The 22,111-nt window shown below is 46.6% G+C and overlaps 2 protein-coding genes across 4 annotated transcripts in view; one reads left to right on the top strand and one right to left on the bottom strand.

The window, feature by feature from the left end:
- Positions 1 to 2,199: 2,199 nt before the first annotated feature.
- LOC116452170 lies at positions 2,200 to 6,954 on the bottom strand. The gene is made up of 3 exons (XM_032126364.1): positions 6,918 to 6,954; positions 2,982 to 3,391; positions 2,200 to 2,631 (listed from the first exon to the last, which is right to left on the bottom strand). The coding sequence occupies exons 1-3, from the start codon at positions 6,952 to 6,954 to the stop codon at positions 2,368 to 2,370; spliced, it is 711 nt and encodes a 236-aa protein (XP_031982255.1). The 3' UTR covers positions 2,200 to 2,367.
- Positions 6,955 to 7,183: 229 nt separating this feature from the next.
- CLUAP1 (clusterin associated protein 1) overlaps positions 7,184 to 22,111 on the top strand; it is a 58,111-nt gene continuing 43,183 nt past the window's right edge. For 2 of the 3 annotated variants that reach the window (XM_032126134.1, XM_032126133.1), the window contains exons 1-5: positions 7,184 to 7,257; positions 7,735 to 7,846; positions 9,040 to 9,124; positions 13,085 to 13,264; positions 14,343 to 14,438. In XM_032126134.1, the coding sequence (XP_031982025.1) occupies positions 7,236 to 7,257; positions 7,735 to 7,846; positions 9,040 to 9,124; positions 13,085 to 13,264; positions 14,343 to 14,438 (495 nt within the window). In that variant the 5' untranslated portion in view covers positions 7,184 to 7,235. The remainder of the gene's footprint in view (positions 7,258 to 7,734; positions 7,847 to 9,039; positions 9,125 to 13,084; positions 13,265 to 14,342; positions 14,439 to 22,111) is intronic. The other variant, XM_032126135.1, reaches the window with a different exon arrangement.

The raw sequence follows: 22,111 nt of genomic DNA, 5'->3' as shown, positions 1-22,111 counted from the left end.
TGTGCTTGAAGAATCTGAAGAATGTCTGCTCATTTCAATTTTTTTTATTCCTAATTTAAAAAGCATTAGAGAAATGAGGTTAAAAATAATTCGTGTTCTCACTTGATCACGTTTCCAACAGCACATTTATGTCCCAGCCCAGACAAAAGCAGAGGGGCTCCAGCCCTTGGAGAGTGATTTTTATGACCCTGGGGAGAACCAAAGCTGTAAAATAACATCCTGACCCTTGCTGAGTGTGGTCCAGGTGAGCCTGACCCCAAGTAACTGCTGGCCCCATGGGAATCTCATGAAGCAGCAACTCCTCACAAAGCCTAATTCCTTGTTACCAGAGGGGAAAAAATTGGCTTAGGTCTATCTGCCAGGTAGGGTAATGCAAGGATGTGAGAATTCGACTTAAAAATGTGATAGAAGCTTCAGTGCCAAGCTCTGCTAAAAAAACCCTCCAAAACCTCTGGGGAAAAAACAGTAGAACATGAAGAATGAAAATATATATATATTGCAAAAAAAAAAAACCAGACCAAGAAAACAAAAACACCCCCAACCACCATTTCATCTGCAACAAGATGTCTGATGGCTGAAAGGACTGAGGGAAAGATGAATAGAGCTGATTATTTATATGTTGAGACCCTGACAGGTTCTGTACTCAAAGCCTGCAGTGCCAGCTGATGGCTCACCCACAGTCACAGAAACCTGCACCAAAATTGCCAGTTTTCCTTCCTTTCCATGAAAATTTCCACTTTTGTCCTGATGAAGAGGAGAAAAAACCCCAATTGCTCCAGTGTGGAGGGTGGAATGGGGAGATGCCTCCATGGAGGTGAGTTCATGTGCCAGGGAATAAGTAGAGGTGTATTTTCCTTCAGGTGTGGGTTGCTGGAAATGGGAAGTGAGCAGGGAGAAAAGTTTATCCTTCATGGATGGAACATGAGCCCCTGCCAGAGAGGCTGCTCCTCTCTGGGTCCCTGTTTGGTTCAAAGTTACATCCACCCCACCTCCAGCAGCACCTTTGTGCTGCCTAATATTAATATATAAATATTAATTTTATTTACTTAGAGTCTCAGTGTAGTGTTTACCTCAGCTGTGGAATTTATTGTATTTATTTTACAGCTTTGGCTTTCCCCCACATATTTCACCAATAGTGAGTGTAACTCAGAGCAGAGCAGGGGAATGGTTCCTTAGTTCTTTGATCCCCCTGAACAAGTGGCATTGCTGATATATTCTTAAACTGGTGAATTATTCAAGGTTTGCTGTCTCATGGCTTTCTGGCATAAGAAACCCAGTCTCTAAACACATCTCCTATTTCCTAATGTAACTACTTCATTTCAGTATTTATTCTTTCAGGATTTATTGCTCTTTCCTTGCTTTTGATTACTTTTTCAATCATGTGCGTGAGTATTGCTCACTACAGAGTCCATGTCGGTGTGTTTTCTAAGCTTGGGCAGTTAGAAGTGAAAAAACTGTGAACTGCTCTGCAAAATGTCCTCAGACATCCATGTATCAGCCTGACATGGAGATGATTTTCAACTCAATCCACCCTGAGATACAGATGACCCTGTCATGAAGAGCTGTGGCTGCTCCATGCAGTGTTCCTGCAGAGATCTATGGTCACAGCTCCCATTCCTTTGTCCATCCAACATCACCACTGTCAGCACAGAAAGCCTCACGCTGTTCTTGCTTGATGTATCAACATGGAAACTGCTGTGGGTTATGTCTGCAGGGGCAAACTCGGGACATCAAAACCCTTTAAGAAGTTTATTACGAAGCTGCTGCCAGGATCAGTCAGCATTGGATGTGGCTGGGAGCTGAGAGGCTGCAAAAGCCGTGTTGGTTGGCTCAGGCTGGCTTCTGTGGCAGTTTCTGCAGCCCAGCAATTCTGTGTGTCTATCTGAGCACCCCAGAGATGCTCCTGACACTTCCCTGGGGCTGCCCAGGGGCCTGCAAGCGCCTTCTGGGGCCACCCAGATACCTCCCTGGGCCTTTGGGGCTCCCTGGCACAGTGCAGACAGGGGCCGAAGAAAAGCTTCTTTGGAAGACGCAGGCAAGAGAATATTGCCCACGGTCTGAATTCCAGCTGCCCTCAATAATCTTTAAATCCTGCTGTGACTTTCAGGCTCTACTTTACTGCTGGTCTGCAGCACATGTGCTAAACCATCAATGGGACTCCCCCTGATGCATATGGAACAGTAAAATAACACAGCAATGTACAGAAAACATGAAATTTATTGAACATTAATACTCTTAAAAGTTTCTACACTGCTACAAACTCGAACTGTGTGGTTAAGAAGATTCCAGGGAAAACTATTTCCTAATAACAAAGGGGTTCCTAACACCTATGGGCGGGAATGTCCCAGTGCCCGGGCTCAGCACTGGTCACACATTCCCTGCCATGTCCACCAAGCCCAGAGATGAGCTGGGGCTGGGGAGTCGGAGGAGAGGCGAGAGGTGGAGTCTGCTCTTCTGAGTGCCGGCGTTCCTTCGCCTCCTCCCTCGGGGCACTGGCCTCTGCCGGGAGCTCTGGAGCAGAGACATCTTCATCAGGGCCTGGTTCTCCAGCAGCAGCTGCAGCAGCTCCTCGGAGCAGCCGTGGCCCTGGCAGCACGGCCGTGCAGAGGCCCCGGCGCTCTGGCTCTTGGCCTGCAACACCCAGCACAGGGAGCCCGATGGAGGGGCGGAGGGGCCTCGGGGCTGAGCCCTCGGGCGCTGCCCTTGGCCTCTCCTGCACAGAGAGCCTGGGCCCGGCCGGGCTGCCCCGGGCAGAGGCTGCAGCAAGAGCAGCTCCGGGCTCAGCCGGGCCCGTTCCTGCCCAGCGCCGGGCTCAGCCCCCGCTCCGCCAAAGCCTTGGCCGAAGGGCTGCCCCAGAGGCACCCGCGGGGCCTGCCCAGCTCTGCTCCCCCACGGGGACCCTCGGCCCTCGCCCCACACCCTCCTGGCCCAAGGCCGTGGCGGCCCCGGCACCGGCCCACCTGCCTCAGCCCCTCCCTCACCTCTCCCCAGCGTCTCCTGAGCCCTCTGACAAGGACCCAGCCCACGTAAAAGCCCCTGAGAATCAGGGCCACGGCTGCGCAGATCCACGGCAGCGCCTCCAGGACCAGCATGGCGTCCCTCCCTGGCGCCACGGCCTCCTGCTCCTCCAGGGCCTGGGGAAGCGCATCCCAGCTCCCTGTGTCCCCAGCAGCGTGGCTGGAAGGGTCCAGCGGCTGCACCAAGAGCGGCAGCAGCCGCAAGAGCCCCTGGCTGAGCATGGTGCTGCTGACGGACGAGCTGCCCCCGCTGAACAGGCTCTGGACGTCCTTCCCAGCCGACTTCTGCCTGGGCTCTGGGCACGGCGACGGGCTGGGGACACTTACCAACCACCACGCTGTCCCCAAAGGCTGTGATGTCACAAGGCTGTTGCCTGGGACAGGAGAAATGGGTGTGAATGTCGTCACAGAGGACTCGGTCTGGAGGAATGGCTGGGGGCAGACTCAAGCACAGTCTGAACTTCTGAACTTTAGGGGAAAATGCCCAGGCTTCATGGACTTGTGAAGATGAACTTTTCTGCCCAGGCTGGGCTTCAAGCTCATTTCAGTGGTCATACAATGCATGACAAGGCAGGGCTATGTGTTCAAGGGGCAATATGGGGTAGGTGGTTGGGGAAGGCTGCACCTTCCTAGGACATCAGCACTGGGGAAAGGAGGAGGGCAACATGCGGTCAGGAGTTCAGGAGAAAAGGAGGCTGCCTCCTCCAAAAACTTGAGAGAGACCCCACCGGGGTACGGCCTGGCGCACTTTGTCCCTTCTCCTGAATACGGGTGACTCTTGCAGGACTCCTCTGTCCCCTGTGCAGACTTTGCTGGCCTTTCACAGCAGCATGTTCAGCACAGGGCTCTCCAGTGCAGGGCCAAGAGCTGGACTTGGAGGATCCTTGGGGGTCCCTTTCAACTCCACACATTCTGTGATTCTGTGACTCCACGTCCCCTTATCCTGTCCCTGTTCCCTGGGAGCAGAGCCTGGCCCCCACCTGGCTGCACCCTCCTGTCACGAAGCTGCCGAGAGTGAGAAGGTCCCCCCTGAGCCTCCTCCTCTCCAGGATGGGCCCCCCAGGCTCCCTCAGCCTCTCTGCACAGGACATGAGCTCCAGACCCTTCCCCAGCTCCGTTCCCTTCCCTGCACCCGCTCCAGCCCCTCAATGTCCTTCTGCAACTGAGGCCCCACAACTGCACACAGCACTCGAGCTGTGGCCTCCCCAGTGCCCAGCACAGGGCCACAAGCACTGCCCTGCCCCTGCCGGCCACGCCACTGCTGACACAGGCCAGGGGCCATTGGCCTTCTTGCCCACCTGGGCACACCTGGCTCTGCTTCAGCCGCTGTCCACCAGCAGCCCCGGGTGCCCCAGGGTCCTGAGAGCACCTTCTGGGACAACCCAGAACCCTCCCTGTGCCTTTTGGTGCACTCTGGTACAATATGGACAGTAATAGAACAAAAGATAATTTGTAGATGTTATCAATAAAATATTTCTAAAGGTGGGATTCTCAGTTTTCCTATAAAAATGTACCTGTACAGTTTAATTGACTTTTATTCTGAAGAACTTTCAGAGCTCTGAGTCATGGATGATGTGCAGGATACAAACTGTCTGCTGGAAGGTTGGCATGAGCAAAGCCATGGCCTGCCCTGGTGCTTACAGACAAAAGGAAATGCAGGATGGAAATGCAGACCTGACCATAGGGATCAGTGAGGATATACAATGAATACTGTAGCAGGGTTAGGAATTTTGTGTCTTGTGTTTATGGTTTCTTCACGACAAAGGGAAACGCACTTGTGAAGGTACAGGCTGCTGTTAGTTGACTTTCTAACAGCCATGTTTTCATCTCCTTCTGAAAATAAGTATTTCCCAGCCTTGACTGAGCCTAGTAAATTTTGCTCCTTATCCACAGTGGCTGAAGAGGTGTATTCAGGACCCCCCAGCAGCAATTCCTGCCAGGGAAGTGTCAGGCTTTACACGTTTTGCAGTTCGTACACAAACCCACTGTGTGCATTCCGGGGTCCAGATACCCCAGCCTGCAGTTGGAGATTTACCTTCTAGTCTCATTCATGGTTTCCTTTGATTTTTGCTCCACAAAAGCCGGGCTCTTGCCCTCGGAGAGATCCTTGTCGTCCTCTGCAGAGCGCGTGGAGGGTGGATGGATGGGATGTGGCCGGTGGGTCCGTGTGTGCTCCGGCCGGGTGCAGAACGGGCCCCGCCGGGCCTCCCCTCACACCCCACACACGGCCGGGGTTCCTCGGAATCCCCCGGCGATGGCTCCCAGCCCTCCATCCTGAGGCACAAACCCCATCCCGGCTTAGCCCGGGGGTGTCCCCAGCGCGGGGGACACAGCCACAACACGGAGCTGCCACCGCTTCGCCCGGGCTGTCGGGGCAGCGTCTCCCGCCCCACAGCACACGGGGGAGGCCGGACCCTGCTGAGGCCGCCGGGGCAGAGCCAGGGCGGGGCGCAGGGAGTGGCCGGCAGGGGCAGGGCAGTGCTCGTGGCCCTGTGCTGGGCACTGGGGAGGCCACAGCTCGAGTGCTGTGTGCAGTTGTGGGGCCTCAGTTGCAGAAGGACATTGAGGGGCTGGAGCGGGTGCAGGGAAGGGAACGGAGCTGGGGAAGGGTCTGGAGCTCATGTCCTGTGCAGAGAGGCTGAGGGAGCCTGGGGGCCCATCCTGGAGAAGAGGAGGCTCAGGGGGGAACTTCTCACTCTTGGCAGCTTCGTGACAGGAGGGTGCAGCCAGGTGGGCGTGGGGTATGCCCAGCCCCTGCCCTGGAGGGATCTCTGCTGAGATAAGAGATTTTGTAATGGCCCAGCAGGACTCCCTGGAAAGGCAACCACTTCTTTGGTCACGGCGAGAAAACACAGACCCCCAATCCTTTAGGAGACCCTATGCAGATCCTTTGTAACCCATTGGCCTTCACCCATCCCCTGTATCCCTATAAAAGCTAAGCCCTCTGCCCCTGTGAGGGAGAGCTCTCGTCCCTGGCTTTCCCCTTCGCCGGAGGGGACCAACAATAAAGCTCCTTCCATGCGGAACCAGCCACACGAACCTCTCGTCTCTCTCTCTGGTCTGGCTTGGCCTGGAGGCTGCCCTGCAGAGCTGAGCTGGAATCACGAGCTGATATCACTAAAGAGCTGACAGTCTCTGCAAGGGCCCTCCTGCCAGCAGCTGAGGGAAGACACCGGGCCTGGGGAAGGCGATTCCTTTCAGGACCATCTCTCCGGACCGGTCACCTCTTCCTGGGTCAGAGCCACTGACCCGACACCAGCTGTAATAGGTGGGGGCTGGGCTCTGCTCCCAGGGAACAAGGGACAGGATAAGAAGACATAGTCTTAAGTGTGCCAGGCGAGGTTTAGGTTGGATACTAGGAAGAATTTCTTCTCATTGTTATGAATGTATTGTGATGTTGGCTTTTCGCATGTTACGTAATTGTTATGAATATATTGTGATATTGGCTTTTTTTTTTTACGTTCCTTAATGTTAGAAAAACTTTACCTAGGTTCTGTAATGTAATACATGATACAGAATGTCTATTGTTTATGTAGTCAGTTTAGAAAAGATAGGCAGAGAAAGCCTTCACATTCCTGGAGTATCTTATCAGAGAAGAAGAAGACCTGAAACCAGAGAGAAGAATTGATGGAGGGAGCAGAGATGGAATGGAGCCAAGGAGGAAGATAAGGCTGATGGGATGATACACAGAAACGCCAAAGAATTTATGAGTCATGCATGATTGTGATGAATATGCAATAGGAGATGTACTTTTAAAGACGATCTTTGGATGTAGAGGTGTGCCTTTGGCTCTCTGCCAAAGCACCCGGCCGTAGTACCCTTTTTGCTATTGTCTCCTAATTGTCCCTTTTATTAAACTTTCCTTAAAACTTTACTAAGAGTGAACCTCGTTTTTCACACCATAAAGGGTGAAGGGATACCAGAACGGGCTGCCCATGTGCGCGATGGATTCACTGTGGCGGGAGGTGTTTACGGAAAGCTTAGACATGGCACTCAGTGCTCTGCTCTGGTCGCCACGGTGGCGACCGAGCACAGGTTGATCCGGAGATCTCAGAGCGCTCTTCCACCTCAAGTTATCCCGTGATTCCGTGATTCCGTGATTCCGTGATTCCGTGATTCAGTGTCCGGCCCGCCGCACACTTCGCTTCCCGCAGGGTTTGGCCCCGCCGCGCCGCCGTAGCGCGTTGCCTCAGAGCCGCTCGGCCGCGGGTCCCGGCGATGTCGTTCCGCGACCTCCGCAGTGAGCGCGGCCGGGGCCGGGCGGGGCCGGGCGGGACGCGGCACCCCCGGCTCGGCCTCCCGGGGGGCCCCGCTGCTCCGCTCGGCCGCACACGGAGCTGCCGGCGGGCGGTGCCGCGGGGGATGCAGGGCTGAGCCCGCCGGTCCCTGCCTGGGAGGGGTCCCGGTGGCACAGCCCTGCACAGGCGGGATTCCCCCAGCCCCTAGGGGACACAATTGCACGTTGCGTTTGCAGGGAGAGACTGTGTCAGCGTTGTTTCAGCTTAGTGAATCTCGTTTAAAACGCCTCTTTTCACTTTGGCGTGTTTTCTGTTGAAATGATGTGATTTATGTTAATTATTGAGGTTGAATTTTTTAACAGTGCTTTGCACTGGGTATATCTCATGGTAACTAAGCAGCACTCTATGGGGGATGGCAATCTTGGCAAAGCCCTTATCGGATATATAAGAAGGAATCCCTGCTCTTCCTCATTTTTCAGATTTTACTGAGATGATGAGGGCGCTGGGGTATCCTCGACTCATATCCATGGAGAATTTCCACACCCCAAACTTCATGCTTGTGTCAGAAGTGCTGCTGTGGCTGGTGAAAAGGTTGGTGATGAGGCTAACAAATTTTGGGCTGATGCTGGCATGCGGGGAGTGTGCTTGGAACTGATGGTGTGGTGTGAAATTAGGAAACTCAGTGATACTTACTCTTTGAGCTCTGCTCTTCTAAATACCAGATAGAAATGTGGTAGTTCGCAGGTTTTTAGTTTAATTACACAGAGTGGAGTAGGAAACGCAGTGACTCAGTCCTGGCAGAGGTTGCACCCTGACTGTGGGCACATTCATTCAAAAGTAGCCTTATCTCTCTCCCATATTCTCCAAATTCCACAACCATCCTGTCCATGACCTTTTATCCAAACAGGGTGATTGATCTACTGTGGGAACTTCACCAAAACCCAGCCAGTTTTTGCCTTGTTGCTACAGTTGTTGGCTCAGCCTGGTATTGTCCTGCATCCACAACCTGTTTAAAACAAGTAAAATGGTTTGGTTCAAATCTACCACTGTCCAGTTGCAGTTTTACACCCACCTAACCCACTGTCAGCCTTTGGTTAAATATTTCTGTGTCTTGAAGTGTTACTTGAATTACACATTATCTTCTCTCTCCCAATAAAGTGTAAAATTAAGAGATTTTTTTAAGATCATGAGGTAGAATATTATAATTGAAACCAACATTGACCAGTTTGTCTGATTGCTGGTTTTTTGTCCTGGATTCATAATTAATATCCATTAATTCCCAAGCCATTAGAAATTTGCTGAATACTCTTGCAATTATCATGAAATAGGGATATACTCACAACCACTCAAAATTACTTGGATTAAGTTGCCTAAATAGTCTTGAAGATGCTGCTGTTTACACTGAGGGTCCAAATCACTGAATTTTCCTTTATTCCTCCCTGGTTCCTATAGACTGGCCACTCCTAGAATTTTCTGCATCTCACTCCTGGTTTTTTTAAGCATTTCACAGATTTCAGGTTTGTTTTTCCGTAAGTTTCCTTTACTTGTGAAAGGAGAATGTTCGAAATGATGTCTGGATAGGAACTTGTGCAGTGTGTCAGGTTTTGTACAACCCCACTGTGTGCATTCCAGGGTCTGGATGCCCCAGGCTGCAGTGGGAGCTGCACATTTATTTTCCACTCTTGTCCGTGCTTGCTTTGTGTTTGATTTTTGCCTCACAGATGGACCAGTCTCTTTTAATATTGCCAGAACCTTGTTCTAATCTCCACCTGTTGTTTGCACAGGTATGAACCTCAGACTGACATTCCTGGGGATGTGGAGACAGAGCAGGACCGGGTTTTCTTCATTAAGGCTGTGGCTCAGTTCATGGTGAGTCTGCCCGGGAGCTGTGCTTGGGCTGAAATCCTGAAAATCTGAAATCCTGGTTCCATGTCAGCTTTAGAACTTTCCCTCTTAACCCCACAGAGTTTCCCTTCAAGGGGTGGCTGAGTTTGTGTTGCATTCTGGTGCTGCATTATCCCTGGAAGTGTCCAGGTTGGATGGGGCTTGGAGCAGCCTGGGATAGTGGAAGGAGTCCCTGCCCATGGCACGGGGTGGGACTGGATGGGATTTAAGGTCCCTTCCCACCCAAACCATTCTGTGATCCTGTGTCTTGTGCTGGTGGAAATTTGAAGAGGCCAGGGCGTGCTGTTACAGACATCTTGGCCTTCTCTCTGCAGAACTGGGATCTAAATAGGATATTGGGATCTAAATACAATATTGGGATCTAAAATAATATTAATTCTTATCTCTCCTTATTTATAAAAGGTAACAGTGGAAGACAGAGCTGTAGATAGGAGATGGTTTTAAACCATTTCAGTTGTTTTAAAAGAGATCCCACCATGGTTATTTCTAAGTTTGGATGCCTGATTCTCTTCTGTGCTTGAATAATCATAACTTCTGATGTTTTCATTATGCTATAGAATCATATATTGGCATATGTTGTATGGGATTTTCCATAGATCAGGGCATGTGTTTTTCTCAGACCAGTTTTTTTATGCATGAGCATATTTGGATTGGGCCATGAAATTTTTTAGTCTTTTGGAATAAAATAACATTGTCCAAAATTCATATGATTTTGAAGCAGTGTGAGCCTTTGATGTTATCACACACTTAGATAACACCCTTCATTATGTGAAAAGAACTTTCTGGGGCTGCAGGTGGATCTGGAAGCAATGGAAGTCTTTATGCTAATACCAAAGATGAATTACAATACTTAAAAAAAAATTTCAAATGTCATTTTAACAATATTTCCCTTGTCATTTGTGAATAGTGTGCACCATAAATTCTCTTAGTTCTTCATTTTGCCATGTTCAGAGCATGGTACATTCCTGTACGTATTAGAATGTACTTTTGAGCCCTGGAGCATCATGAGATGGAGTGAAAAGGTCTGTTTTGTTTGGAAGTGTTTCCCCCCTCCAAGCACAAGTCTGGAAGCAGAAATAATGTCTTGCTTTTCAATAGCTGATTTCATGTCAGAAATCTCAAAGGTTTTGGAGAATTACATAATATGATTCAGAAAATGAAATTAATGGAAATTAATCATGCTGTACTTAGTCTCAGTTAATATTACAAGTTAATGTGGGGATTATTGTAGGTTTTCAGCATTTTCAGGATGAGAAAAGCTTGTAGACATTTCCTTAATAATTCACTGTCCACAATTATGTTCTCCAGGAGTTAATGGCTTAATTTGGGAGATTTGATGGAGACAGAATTGTCTCAGAAGAGAATGTCAGGACAGATCCATCATTAGGAAGTACAACTGGAGCTTTGCTCTGCTTTACTGAACAAGGAGGAAGGAGGTGTTAATTTTCCACACAAATTAGGTACTGCTCTGTGTTCCTGGCAGTTTGAGAATTTACTAAATGTCTCCTTTCCACACCTAAAAGTTCTGAAGTGTCTGCAAGGTTGTCTTAGGTGGGCTTTTAATCATTTGCCCCCCTAGAGCTGCCCTAATTGGTGGGGCTCAATACCTGGCCCCTGCTGGAGCCCACTTGGATCCAAATTTGAAGTAGAGGGCAACAAAAAGCCTCTGATGAGTTCATCTCATAGAAATGCATTCATGAAAACAAACTGAGCAACCTGAGGCCACAAAACCTTTTATAAGAGTCAGACACCACAGTCAAAATTTGGTTCCATTATATTAATAAAGCAGATTGTGAAGTTAAGCAAATTTTCTGACTGTTGCTGCCATTCTTGCTATATATTTATATATTTTTCTGTTGCATTTTAACCATCTGATCTTCAGAATAAATAGCTGTGGCTTTAAATGGTTCTTTAAAACTAGAAATGTTATAAAATAAAACAACAAATAAAATAGGCAACTGTCCCAAACATGAAGGGATGAGGTGACTTTCCAAACATGAAGTTGTCTTCTTGACTCCACAGGGCCATTGTGCCAATCTGAAAAATATATGTACTTGTCTGTGTATTTTTTTCTCTTTTTAAGTAGCCTTTGAATGAAAAGCCATTTTTTCCCTCTTACTAGACATTGATTTTACTCTCTTGAGAGTGAATGGAGCTGAAATTGGAACTCGTGTCTTAACAACATCCTTTATAATTCAGTGCATTTGGACAGGGGATGTTTAACAGAGTCCATCAATTTAATGACCACTTCTCCTACAATGTCATGCTTGCTGTTTCTACAATTAATTTTTTAGATTGCTTCTACTGCAGAGGAAGGGAGGTGGACATACCTGGCTTTTCACTTTGTGTCTTGGCTCATTTGAGGTCGTTCTGAGAACAACATTTCAAAAGGAATCAGGGTTTTTTTGTACTGTGACTCTGTATTCCCCCAGCTCAGGGTGCAAAACATCAGGAGCCTGTTCTAGGAGTTTGGGCTTCAGTTTTCAGGAATCACAGAAGATCCTGAGTTGGAACCTTGAGCTCTGGCAGCCTTGGGGCTGTGCCCATTCCCTGGGGAGCCTGGTCAGTGCCCCAGCACCCTCTGGGGGAAAAACCTTTTCCTGATCTCCAACCTGACCCTCCTCTGACACAGCTCCAGCCATTCCACTTGGGTCGTGTCACTGGAAACAGATACAGAGTCATTTTCCTCTGCTGGATTGAGATTTTGGGATGAGAGAGGCAAAAGGAAAATATTTATTGGAAATTAAAATCTGATTCTTAAGTCACAAAGTTTAATAAAATACATGCAAAGAAACATGGGCCAACATCCATTTGCTTTGTTTCCTTTGAAAAGCTGGAGCCAAATCCACGGTTTGAGGTGGTGGTCCTTTCTCTCTTTAGTTTCACAGGTGGGCAAACCTTGTACCAAATACTGTAATATTTGAGACTCTTCCCCCAGCTTGAAGATCCTGCCCTGTCAGAGCCTGAGGGGAATGGGAATTCCTTCCAGGAACACTGTAAAACCAAAGCTGTGTAATACCACCAGTGACTCGTGGATAGGCTCTATCTGCCACAGCATTCCCAAAGGAGAAACATTTCAGCAGAAGTTTCATCTTAAAAATACACTGAAAAGAAGATGTTAAGTCACTTTTGGGCTTAATGTGTCATTTTAAAGCTTAATTTTTATATCCATAGCTAGCGATCAATATTTTTTTTTTTTGCGTCCTTGTTTAGTTATGCCACCATGAAGACTCCCTCAAAGTTTAATGTGAAATTTGTGGTTGGCTCCTTGGGGCTATTCATTTATAATATAAACTTACCAGGAATTTCAAGAACAACGTTTGTGTCCTTTCTGTGCAGATAGTCATTTCCCCCCTTTATTATTTTGAAGTACAAAAAGATAATATTAGAATTTTTAATATTTTTTTCCTTACTGCTCTGTCTGTACCTTTCAGAGATGGGAGACAAGGGAATAAAATCACTTATATCATAGCAGGGGAAAATTGAGAGACACAATGAAACATTTGGAAGGTGCTGCTGGAAGAGAAGACAGTTAAATTAGGATAACTGATCTTATTCTTGCAACTCATTAAGGGTGAAATTTACCTCTCTGTAGCATCATCACAAGCCCTGGGCAGCACTTACTTTCCACTTAAACTTAATTTGAATTTAAGTGGTGCACAGGGTTTTTTGCTGATCTTTACTCAGGGAAGAAATAATGATAGTTTGAGGGGTTTTCTGCAAATGTTCTGACATGCAGAAAGTGTACAGCTTTCAGAAAAATTTCTTCTAGAAATACCAGTATTATGATGAGGCAAACTGGGTGTCCAAATGGAGGAATTATTCTGTACAGCAGAGCATGGTGCCCCCAAAAAGAGCTTTGGAGTGCAGATAACTGAGGATTTTGTTCTTTATGACTGCTGAATTCTTTCTTTCTTGCCCAAGGCTACTAAGGCTCACATCAAGCTCAACACGAAGAAGCTGTACCAGGCAGATGGATACGCTGTGAAGGAGCTGCTCAAGGTCACCTCGGTGCTCTACAGGGCCATGAACACCCAGGGAGGGGAGCGTGCAGACCTCCCAGAGGAGGACAGCAGCAAGTTCAAGTTTGATCTGGGCTCAAAAGTAAGCAAAACTGGCACTCTTGTGTTCACTTAGGAAAAACTCACCTGTTTTCTAGCTGAAAATTAAGTGGAGAATCTTCTGGCAAGGCAGTAGGCCAGGTTTTAAGTCAGACTTTCAGTAGGTGAGGTTCTGTGATTCTGTGATTTGCTTTGATCTCTGAATTCTCAACCACAAACAAGGCAACAGTGGCACAAAATTGGTTCTCTTTCTCTCTCAACAGCATTGAAATGCTGTTGAAATCATAGAAATATTGGAGTAGGCTGGAATAAAGATTATTCTTTACCTACAAAACTTTTGCAACAGGAGGAGCTTGCAAAATACTGACTGAAAGTTGATTTTTCAGCCCATTTGCATTGAAGCAAAGGGAGATCTTCCTGTGACCCTAACAGACATCAAAGCTGTTCAAGCCCTTAAAAGCCATCTCTAGATATTTTAAAAGCACCTTCTCTAAATATTAAAAAACCCCAATAACCCAGCACTTTACTAAATAAGAGGAATTTCTGTTACTACTTCTGTGGAAGGTGTCCCTGCCCATGGCAGGGGGTGGGACTGGATGGGCTTTAAGGTCTCTTCCCACACAAACCATCCCATGATTCTCTGTTCCTGTGATTCTTGAGAAAATGGCAGACCCACAGGTGATTCTCCTCTGTGTAAGTCTGATGTGTCTCTCTGAAAAAATAACAAAAAACCACGTGGTCAGTGCTCAAAAGTTCAGGGCTTACACTGCAGGCTGGTCACATTCCTCTTGGTATATAAAATCTTTACTTCTGCCTATGTTTCCCTTTGTCCTGGGCAGCACATGAACCAACAACTGGCTGAGTCACAGTTCTGAGGAGATTTGTGGGTTTTTTTCTTGGCTTAAAGTGCTTGGGGTTTCACTCAGAAACCTGTACCTGAAGGGGCCTCACCTGGGCTGTTTCAAAGCCAAGAGAGACGTGTTCACTCTGATTCCAGTGCCCAACCTCTGGTAGAGTTTTGACCTCCTGTGAAATTTTGACATCAAAATGGGAAATATCCTGGATTTTCTTTGTGATGTTGGGGGTTGTCCTGCTATTCAGTGCTGTTGCTGTGTTCCCAGATTGCTGACTTGAAGGCAGCTAGGCAGCTTGCTTCTGAAATCACCTCCAAAGGAGCAGTCCTGTATGACTTACTTGGCAAAGAGGTGGAACTGAGGGTAAGTACGTGCTGGAGAGCATGGAAAAACTTGTGTTCACTGGGTGCCTCAAAGGAAAAAAGGGAAAAAAGTCTCAGTTCTTATTAATGTCTGCACTTGACATGAATATTCTATGAGTTTGAAGGAATGGGTCTGACAGTTTGCATTTCCTTCCTTCTCCTATTCATGTCTGGATTGCAGGAAGCCTGAGAGAACAGCTTGGCATTTTCTCTTCAGCAGAAAACTGAAATACTCTCTGTTTGGAAATACACATGCAGGCTGTAGTGGTGGGAATGGATATATTCTACCACATAAATGATGAATGCTGTTAGTTTTCCAAGAGCAAGGCTCATTATTTCTGAGGCAGGAGCTGGAGGCATCCCAGCCTGCAAGGTACATGTTCTTCAGCTTAGCTGGAGAAGTAATGAAGTAAAATCAAAAGCTGTTGTTTGAAGTCAGTGACACACTGCCAGGAAGTCTTGCCATTATTTTCTTCAGTGCCTTTATCTGCAATGCTGGAGGCTCTTCATTTTTTGAAAAGGGACTTTAAAGAATGGAGACCATGCATGATACTGGAAATGTGGAAATGTTCAGATTTGCAGGGTCTGAGCTGTAGGGAGTGCACCCTTAAGAGCTGTAAACTCTAAGCCTCGACAGTTAGTGCTCCCAAATCCTTGTTTGATGGAGTACAGGTGTTTCAAAGGGTGGCTGATAAACTGGGAAGTTCATCCATGGAGCACTGCCTTTCCTGCTGCATCCATACATCAGTGTGGTGTGCAGGGTATTCATATTTCAAAAGAGAGGGAGAATTGATAATCCAGTTTATTTCAACATGCACCAGTGTCACAGAACTATTAATCAGTTGCTTCTCCTCTGGCACTCTGCCTCATTTCTTGGCTTTAAAGGAGTTTTCACACAGCTGCTATGCAATGTGTTAATATTTGCTTTAATGGAGCATTGGACGCTTTTGTTCAGAGTACAGCATCCCTGTAACTCTGCCAAAAGCCCAATATTGATCAATTAAGGCATTTGTAAAAGTACTCAAGCACTGGTTTGGAACTGGCTGTTGTTTAGTCACTTGAAATCAAGGCTTTTAGGACACCAAGTCTAGAACTGGGCCCTGGAAAGGGGCCAGACACAAGTGGAGTGTGCTGAAAGCATGAGCTGAAAAACGAAGAGAAGAGAAAGTGCTTCAGTGCAGCCACTTCTCCCTGGGGTCATTAAGAGCTCTGGAGTGGGAGCCTATTTAAAGGTGCCATTTCTAAAAGGATTGGATTTCCTAGAGAGAGCTGTGAGCACATGTTCCTTGTGGCTGAGTGCACAAGCTGGGGCCAGCTCATCCTGTCCAGGTGCACAGGTTGTGTTTTGCAGAAAGGTTTGGCAGACGGAACTTGTTGTCTTTAAGAAATGCTGTCCTGGGAAAGGTGACCTTCTGTGTCATTAGCTCTGAGAGCATCGCCTGAAGGCAGCAGGTGACAATGACAGCACGGGGAGAGCCTCCAGAGAGCCGCAAACGAGGCTTTTGAGCTCTGTTCCTTACGATTTGGGGCTGGTTCCAAGGTTCTGCATTGATTTGTTAAACCTGAAGGACCCATTTGTGGCTCCTGTGTGAAATGTCAAGTTTGGTACATTATAGCAAAGCAAACAGGTTTCAGGTTAAAAGTCAGGAGGTTGCAGAACCAGTTCTCAGTGGAATTTGTAATTTTTAATTATAAGCCCCCAATTCTGCCTCTCACTTCAAGTATGAAATTTGCCCATCACAGGAGAGGCTTAGAGCCAAACGCTGCTGGTTTTTTCCATCACTGTTGGGTCTGGGGTTCTTGTCATGTAGCCAGTGCTGAGGGCAGTAAGGAACTGCCCTTCCTCACCTGCCACATCCTCCCTGGATCCTTCACAGGGGTGCTGAGGTGCTCAGGAGACCTCAGGAATGGCATCCTCTGCCTGCCTTTCCCTCCCATTCCAGGTGGGGAAGAATTGCAGTTCATTCTGGCTTTGAGGTGGGGAGTAGGGCTTTGCTGCTAGACACCAAATTAGTTGCCATTAATCCAAGATTAATTTTATTACTTTTTAATGTGCAGATTCTTGATTTCCATGGGTGATTTTCTTTTGACGCTGCCTGGCTAATTAATGCTCACACTAAGGGCACTGCCAGAGGGTTTGTGCTGTTGAAGGGCAGGGGAGCACTGGGGTTCAGTTTTTTATTCCATTGATCTCCTAGAACCTGTTGCATGTGCTAAAATGTATCAACAGCTGTCATAGTGTTTAAAGGAATTTGAAAACATGGGAGTTTTATGGTCCCTGAACCTCTTTTTTCTTTCTTTTTCCAATCCATTCATTTCCAAATATTGAAATAAAAGCTCTTCCTACCTAAGCTTAAACAGATTGATGATAAATGTTATTTCTATCTTACATGAAAATGGCTTCATTTTCCAGGAACTATAAAGGAAATGCCAGCATTTGGCACTAATGGGTTGACTAGATCTGTTTTCATAGTCTGAGCAGCTTTTGGGGAAAGATCATTGGGGAAAAGTGAAGTAAAACTCATTATTTCGTTTGGAAATGTTGACTCTAATTTGCTCCACAACCTTTACCTTCTCTGTTGGAGTCTTTTTGTACATAATTTGTATAGAAACTGTGTAGAAAAGCTTCATACTTTAGATAAATTTCATTGCTCCAAGTCATGAAACACTTTTTTAAATAAATTACTTTCTGAATGAAAACAAATTTCAGCTAGAGAAGAGTTTAGGGGAATGGTTCCGTTAGGTTTATTGGAGATAGAGAGTGCTGTAAATGTATGTGCATATTTTTGGGGAAGACTTGAAGTCTGATTTTCTGGAAATGTGGTTCTGTGCCTTTCTGAAGCCTTTGCAAATATCTTATTCCCTGACTGAATATAAAGTCCTTCTGTATATTTAAACTGCTTCCAAAGGTAATCTGGAATGTTAAAAAAGAATCTTCAATTAACAGCAGAGGAAGAAACAAAACCTACAGAGTGTGCTGAATTCAGACTGTGATGTTGTTAAGTTGTATGGGAGAAAAAAACCCAAAGAAATCCCAAAGCTCTACTGTCAGATGACAATCACAAATATGATGACTGAATTCCGTGGAAGCTGTGTTGTTTCTAGCCCAGCTGTGGATTAGCACAGTGCAGGTTACTGGTGTCCTGTGGCAGTGCTGGAGACACAGAATTTCTATTTTAAAACACATTTCAGCCTTACATTTGGAAGGTAATTTGCAGTTTCCAGTCTTGCTGGTCCAAGTCTTGGAGCACAGAAATTGCAGTTGGGATTTGTAGAGTTTAGTGGAGCTGATGAATGAGTTTGATGCCACACAGTGAGATCCCTAAATGAAAAGCCCAATTCCATGCAAATTCCGTGCATGGAGAAATACATCCTCATCTTTATTGTTTCCTTTCCTGCCAGGGGCACTTTCTCTGCATTTCATTGCTATGTAACTTTAATTTTCAGAATATTTACAGTTAGCTTTGGAAAAGTAACCAGGCATGTTGAGTTCTGTTTTTTTGGGGTTTTTTTTGCATGAGGAAGGTGGAGGTTGATTTGGATTTGAGGTGAGGATGAGAGATTTTGTTTGGATTTCTTTCTGTGTCTTCCTACACAGTACTAAATGAATGGAGGAAACAAGAAGTTGAAAATACCAGTCTGTGATTAAGGCTGTCAAACCCCAAATCAAGAAAAGTAGCAAGAGAATTAATGTCAGCACTCAGGCAAAATGCAGCACTGCTTCCCTATGCATTCCCTTTTCTGGGATCTACACAGCTGCCATTCTGTACATGGAAAAGGATGTTGGAAAAGCCAGTGGTGCTCTGTATCCTAAAAAAGTGGCACAATGGGGGAAATGGCCAGATTAATCTTTGGGGGAAGGGAGGGGTGATGAGCTGGTCCAAATCATTCTTCAGCTCAAAATAAAGCAGTAATGAGACTTTCAAGGTCAGTTGTGCTCATTTGAGGAAGGGATCTCTTGAATTATCCTACAATGGAAATCCAAAAGGAAAAGCTCCTGGCTGTTTTTAACTCCGAGTGCCTCCCACTCTGCTTCTGCCAGAGGTCCTGGGCCACATTAGCAGGAGCCTGTCAGGAAGCTGCTCTGCTGAGCCTTGCTGAATTATTGGACACAGGAAGATAATGAAGCAAAAAAAATTCCAGAAGAAAACTGCCTCTGTGCTGGTGGCAGGCAGAAAGATTTCTGACCTTCTCAGGGTTGTTTTCATTTTATTTACCCTTAATTAGCTGTAAGCCCTGTAAAACTGGAGAAAAATGAAAATAATCTATTTTTAAAGGCTTTTAGCTTGTGCTGAAGATGGACAATGCAGTGGGTTTGTTTTCTAATGCTCCTCTTGGCACTTACCCCATCTGTGCCCTTGAACAAAGTGTTTATTCCCTGTGTCCGCTCCTGTAAATAAAGGAATTGCTGGATGTGGTAGATTAAAGCTTTAAACAGGCACATGAAGTGTTTGCCACTCTGTGGAGGATAAATTTTGGAGTAAGTACAGGGCACTGCTCCCTGTTATTGTTATGGATGTCCACAGCACCAGCTTGTTCCCAAAGTGATGGGAGTCACTGAGAATCTTGTTACCAAATTCAGCTGGGAAAGGCTGGAATTAAACTCTTCAGAGAGCCAAAGGCATTTAGACCCAGCTGTGGAGCTGAGGCAGTTCCAGCACAAAGCCTTGCCACTGAGGACATTTCACTTGGATCTCTTTATTCCCAGCTTTTGGATTAAAGAGCCTTTCCTCCCTTCCTTCACCCTCCTGCTGCTGCTGCTCGAGGAGGGAGGGAGATGTGATTTCAGAGATGGCTGCATCATTCCCTGCTCTTTGAAACTTAACTGCAAAAAGTCATTTTATTGGGAATGTTGGAAGCATTTTTCCGTCTGCCAAATGTTACTTCTGGATACAAGACGCTGCCTGGGGGAGGCTGATAAATGAATTTCTCTCATTTCCTGGGCTTTGGTTACAGAACTGCCACACATAGAACTTCTAGTGGAAATTTATAACTTGAAATCGCCACAACTCTGGAGAATTACTTGGTTTGCTTCACTTTTTTTGAGCAGTCCTGCTTCTCACCCAAACCTAACCCATCAATTTTGAGGAAGAGGGCTTATTGCAAATTGGGAAGCCAAAATTAACCCATGCAGCTGTTGAATCAATGCTGCCCTGAATATTTAACCACAACTGCAGTAGTGTGCATGTATTTTAAGTAAGAAATTATTTTGTATGACCCTCCCAGGAGTATTTAGCTTGAAGAAATGGCATCAGCTGTAAAGTAGTGGTTGGCACATTTCTCCTGGCATTCTGGGGACCAGTTATGTCCAGTGGAAGGTGTCCCTGCCCATGGCAGGGAGTTGGAATGAGCTGAGCTTTAAGGTCTCTTCCAGCCCTGCCCTTTTTTCTTTTGAAAACCAACCAGCAATGCCCATGCTGCCCAAGGCCATTTCTAGCTGAGTATTTGGAGTTCCACTCACAGGCTTAGCTTTTGCTCTGGAACAAGAAGTTCCTTGTCATCTTCCCACATTCTGGAGGAGACATCCCAGGCCACCTCCTGGCCAAGGACCCAGGAAGTGACACCCTGTAGTGCTGGGGACTAATCCAAGCTTTACCAATGCAGTCTGTCCTCAAACCTGACACAAAGAAATGAAAGGTGAGGATTCTGAGGGTGTAGGAAGATCACAGGAGGCACATCCTGGGGTCTGTGAGCTGAGGGTGAATCAGTGGCATCAACTCCAGAGCCAGAAGATGGATGGACCTGAATTTACAGAGCAGTGTAAATTCATCCCTGTCAGAAAGCTGTAAAGTTCTCTTTCCTGCCTCAACAGAGCCACATGCAGGTTACTTCTGATTCTTTTTGATCCATTGAAAAATTATGTTTTCCAGTTGCTTCTCTCTTCCAGACCTCCTTGTGACATGTTTTACATGTAGGGATAGCTGAGGGTTTGGGGCACTGATAGAGGCTCTGCATTGCTGAGTAGGGAAGTGTCTTTGTGGATACCCTTTGGAGACTGCTGAGATGAGCCTGAAAACAAGCAGCATAGTCTGGAAGTAGCAAAATTCTCCATGACCTTGACTTTAATGTCTTGAGGGGGAAAATGGGCTGTTGGGAAGGGTCACATTCCTTCAGAAGGATTCATGTCCCTCATGTGCCTTTCTGTTCCTATACATCAGTGCCAAGTCACCCATCCCCTGGATTGGCCAAATGTGATCCCAGCATGTGTGAGTGAACTCCCTGAATAATAAACTCCTAAAGGAGAGCTTTGTGGCCTGCATGGACAGCTGGAATTGCCAAGGGCCCTGTTTGCAGGGAGCAGGGGATGTGGTGCTGCCTGGATTGAGGCTGAAGTGGCAGTGAGGAGTGCACACACTTCTGTGTGCATCAGCCTTAGAACCCCTGGAAAACAAAGAAAGATTTAACCTGCGGTCAAAAACTCAGAAAAAGAATCATGGAATGGTTTGAGTTGGGAGGACCTTAAAGATCACCCAGTTCCACCCCTGCCATGGGCAGGGAACACTTCCACTATCCCAGGTTGCTCCAAGCTCAATCCACCCTGGCCTTGGGCATTTCCAGGGATGGGGCAGCCACAGCTAGACCAGTGTGTTAGGAAAAAAGCTTTAATTTCACCTTACCACGAAAAACGTGTTCAGAAACCTCTGCTAGACCTTGAGCACATCAGTACATGTTATTACTCCACATCTATCAGCAGTAACTTGTGTGCTGGTCATGCCTAATTACTTGCCTTGGTTCCTTCCTGCAGTTTGGAGGAGGAGTGCATCCATTTTTCCATACATCAGGCACGCTGGAAAGCTGCTTTATCAGCTTTTGGTCTGCAGAAATGGAAATCCATTACCAGTTGAAAATGCTTCCTTGGACATATTTGTAGAACAGGTTTTGCAATAGTGGCTCTTCATTGTTAACTGAGAATGAAGCTCATGGGGGGAGAGTCCCGTCAGGGAAGTGGTGGGTGCACTTGCAAAGAGTCCTTCTTGGGAAGTGATATTAAAAATAAAAGTTTCCTCTCTGAGAGTGTTCATATGGCCCAGTGACTGGACATGGGAAGCTGTGACAGACATCCACAAAAAAATATCTCCGTGCTTTTGATAGACTCAAAATATATTTATGTTTCTATTCTATTTCCATTATATATTACTAATTTTCCATAATATTTAATATCTTTTCCACTTGGACTTATTACTCCAGAGAGTCAAAGTTGGGTTAGTGGCGCTGTTGTAACAGTGAGGTGGAAAATGCACATTCCAAGGCAGAGTTTTAGGGATGAGCTGTGTGTACAGAGGATTCTCCTCTCCATCTCTTGGGGTGTGAGGGTTTAATTGCCCTGACCTTCTCCTTTTCCAGTTTAACCCTGATTCCACAGCCTGAAAATACAAATTCCAGCCTTCCCACTGCTCTGCATTTCCCTGACAGATTTTTCCCGGAACATGTGGCTGTAGGACTGAACCTTGCTGTAGAAAATGATGTGGATTTCTGTGGACAACTGTGGTGTGTACATGAAACTCAAGGCTGTTAGAGAGAAGACAGAAGAAGGAAAGACATTAGACTTGCATAAATTATTCCACTTAAAAGGGCAGCTCCTCAGAAGTTTCTCCAAACCCATCAGTTCCTCGCCCTGCCCCATTGCAGTGCCCTGTGCGTGTTCTGGGGTGTTTCACCAGGCTGCTGGAGGGG

Source organism: Corvus moneduloides, chromosome 16 (genome assembly GCF_009650955.1).
Source record: "Corvus moneduloides isolate bCorMon1 chromosome 16, bCorMon1.pri, whole genome shotgun sequence".
In the NCBI taxonomy this organism is placed as follows: domain Eukaryota; kingdom Metazoa; phylum Chordata; class Aves; order Passeriformes; family Corvidae; genus Corvus; species Corvus moneduloides.
Note: the sequence above shows the minus strand (reverse complement) of the source record. Positions and strands in the feature narration are given on the sequence as shown.

What these genes read in the sequence shown, in the direction of transcription:
- LOC116452170 (XM_032126364.1), bottom strand. Translation starts at nt 6,954, where the DNA reads ATGGGCAGCCCGTTCTGGTATCCCTTCACCCTTTATG. An exon ending in GTATCCCTTCACCCTTTATG is followed by an intron (nt 3,392 to 6,917) that starts GTGTGAAAAACG and finishes CTCCTGTCCCAG; the next exon opens with GCAACAGCCTTGTGACATCA. An exon ending in TCAGGAGACGCTGGGGAGAG is followed by an intron (nt 2,632 to 2,981) that starts GTGAGGGAGGGG and finishes TGGGTGTTGCAG; the next exon opens with GCCAAGAGCCAGAGCGCCGG.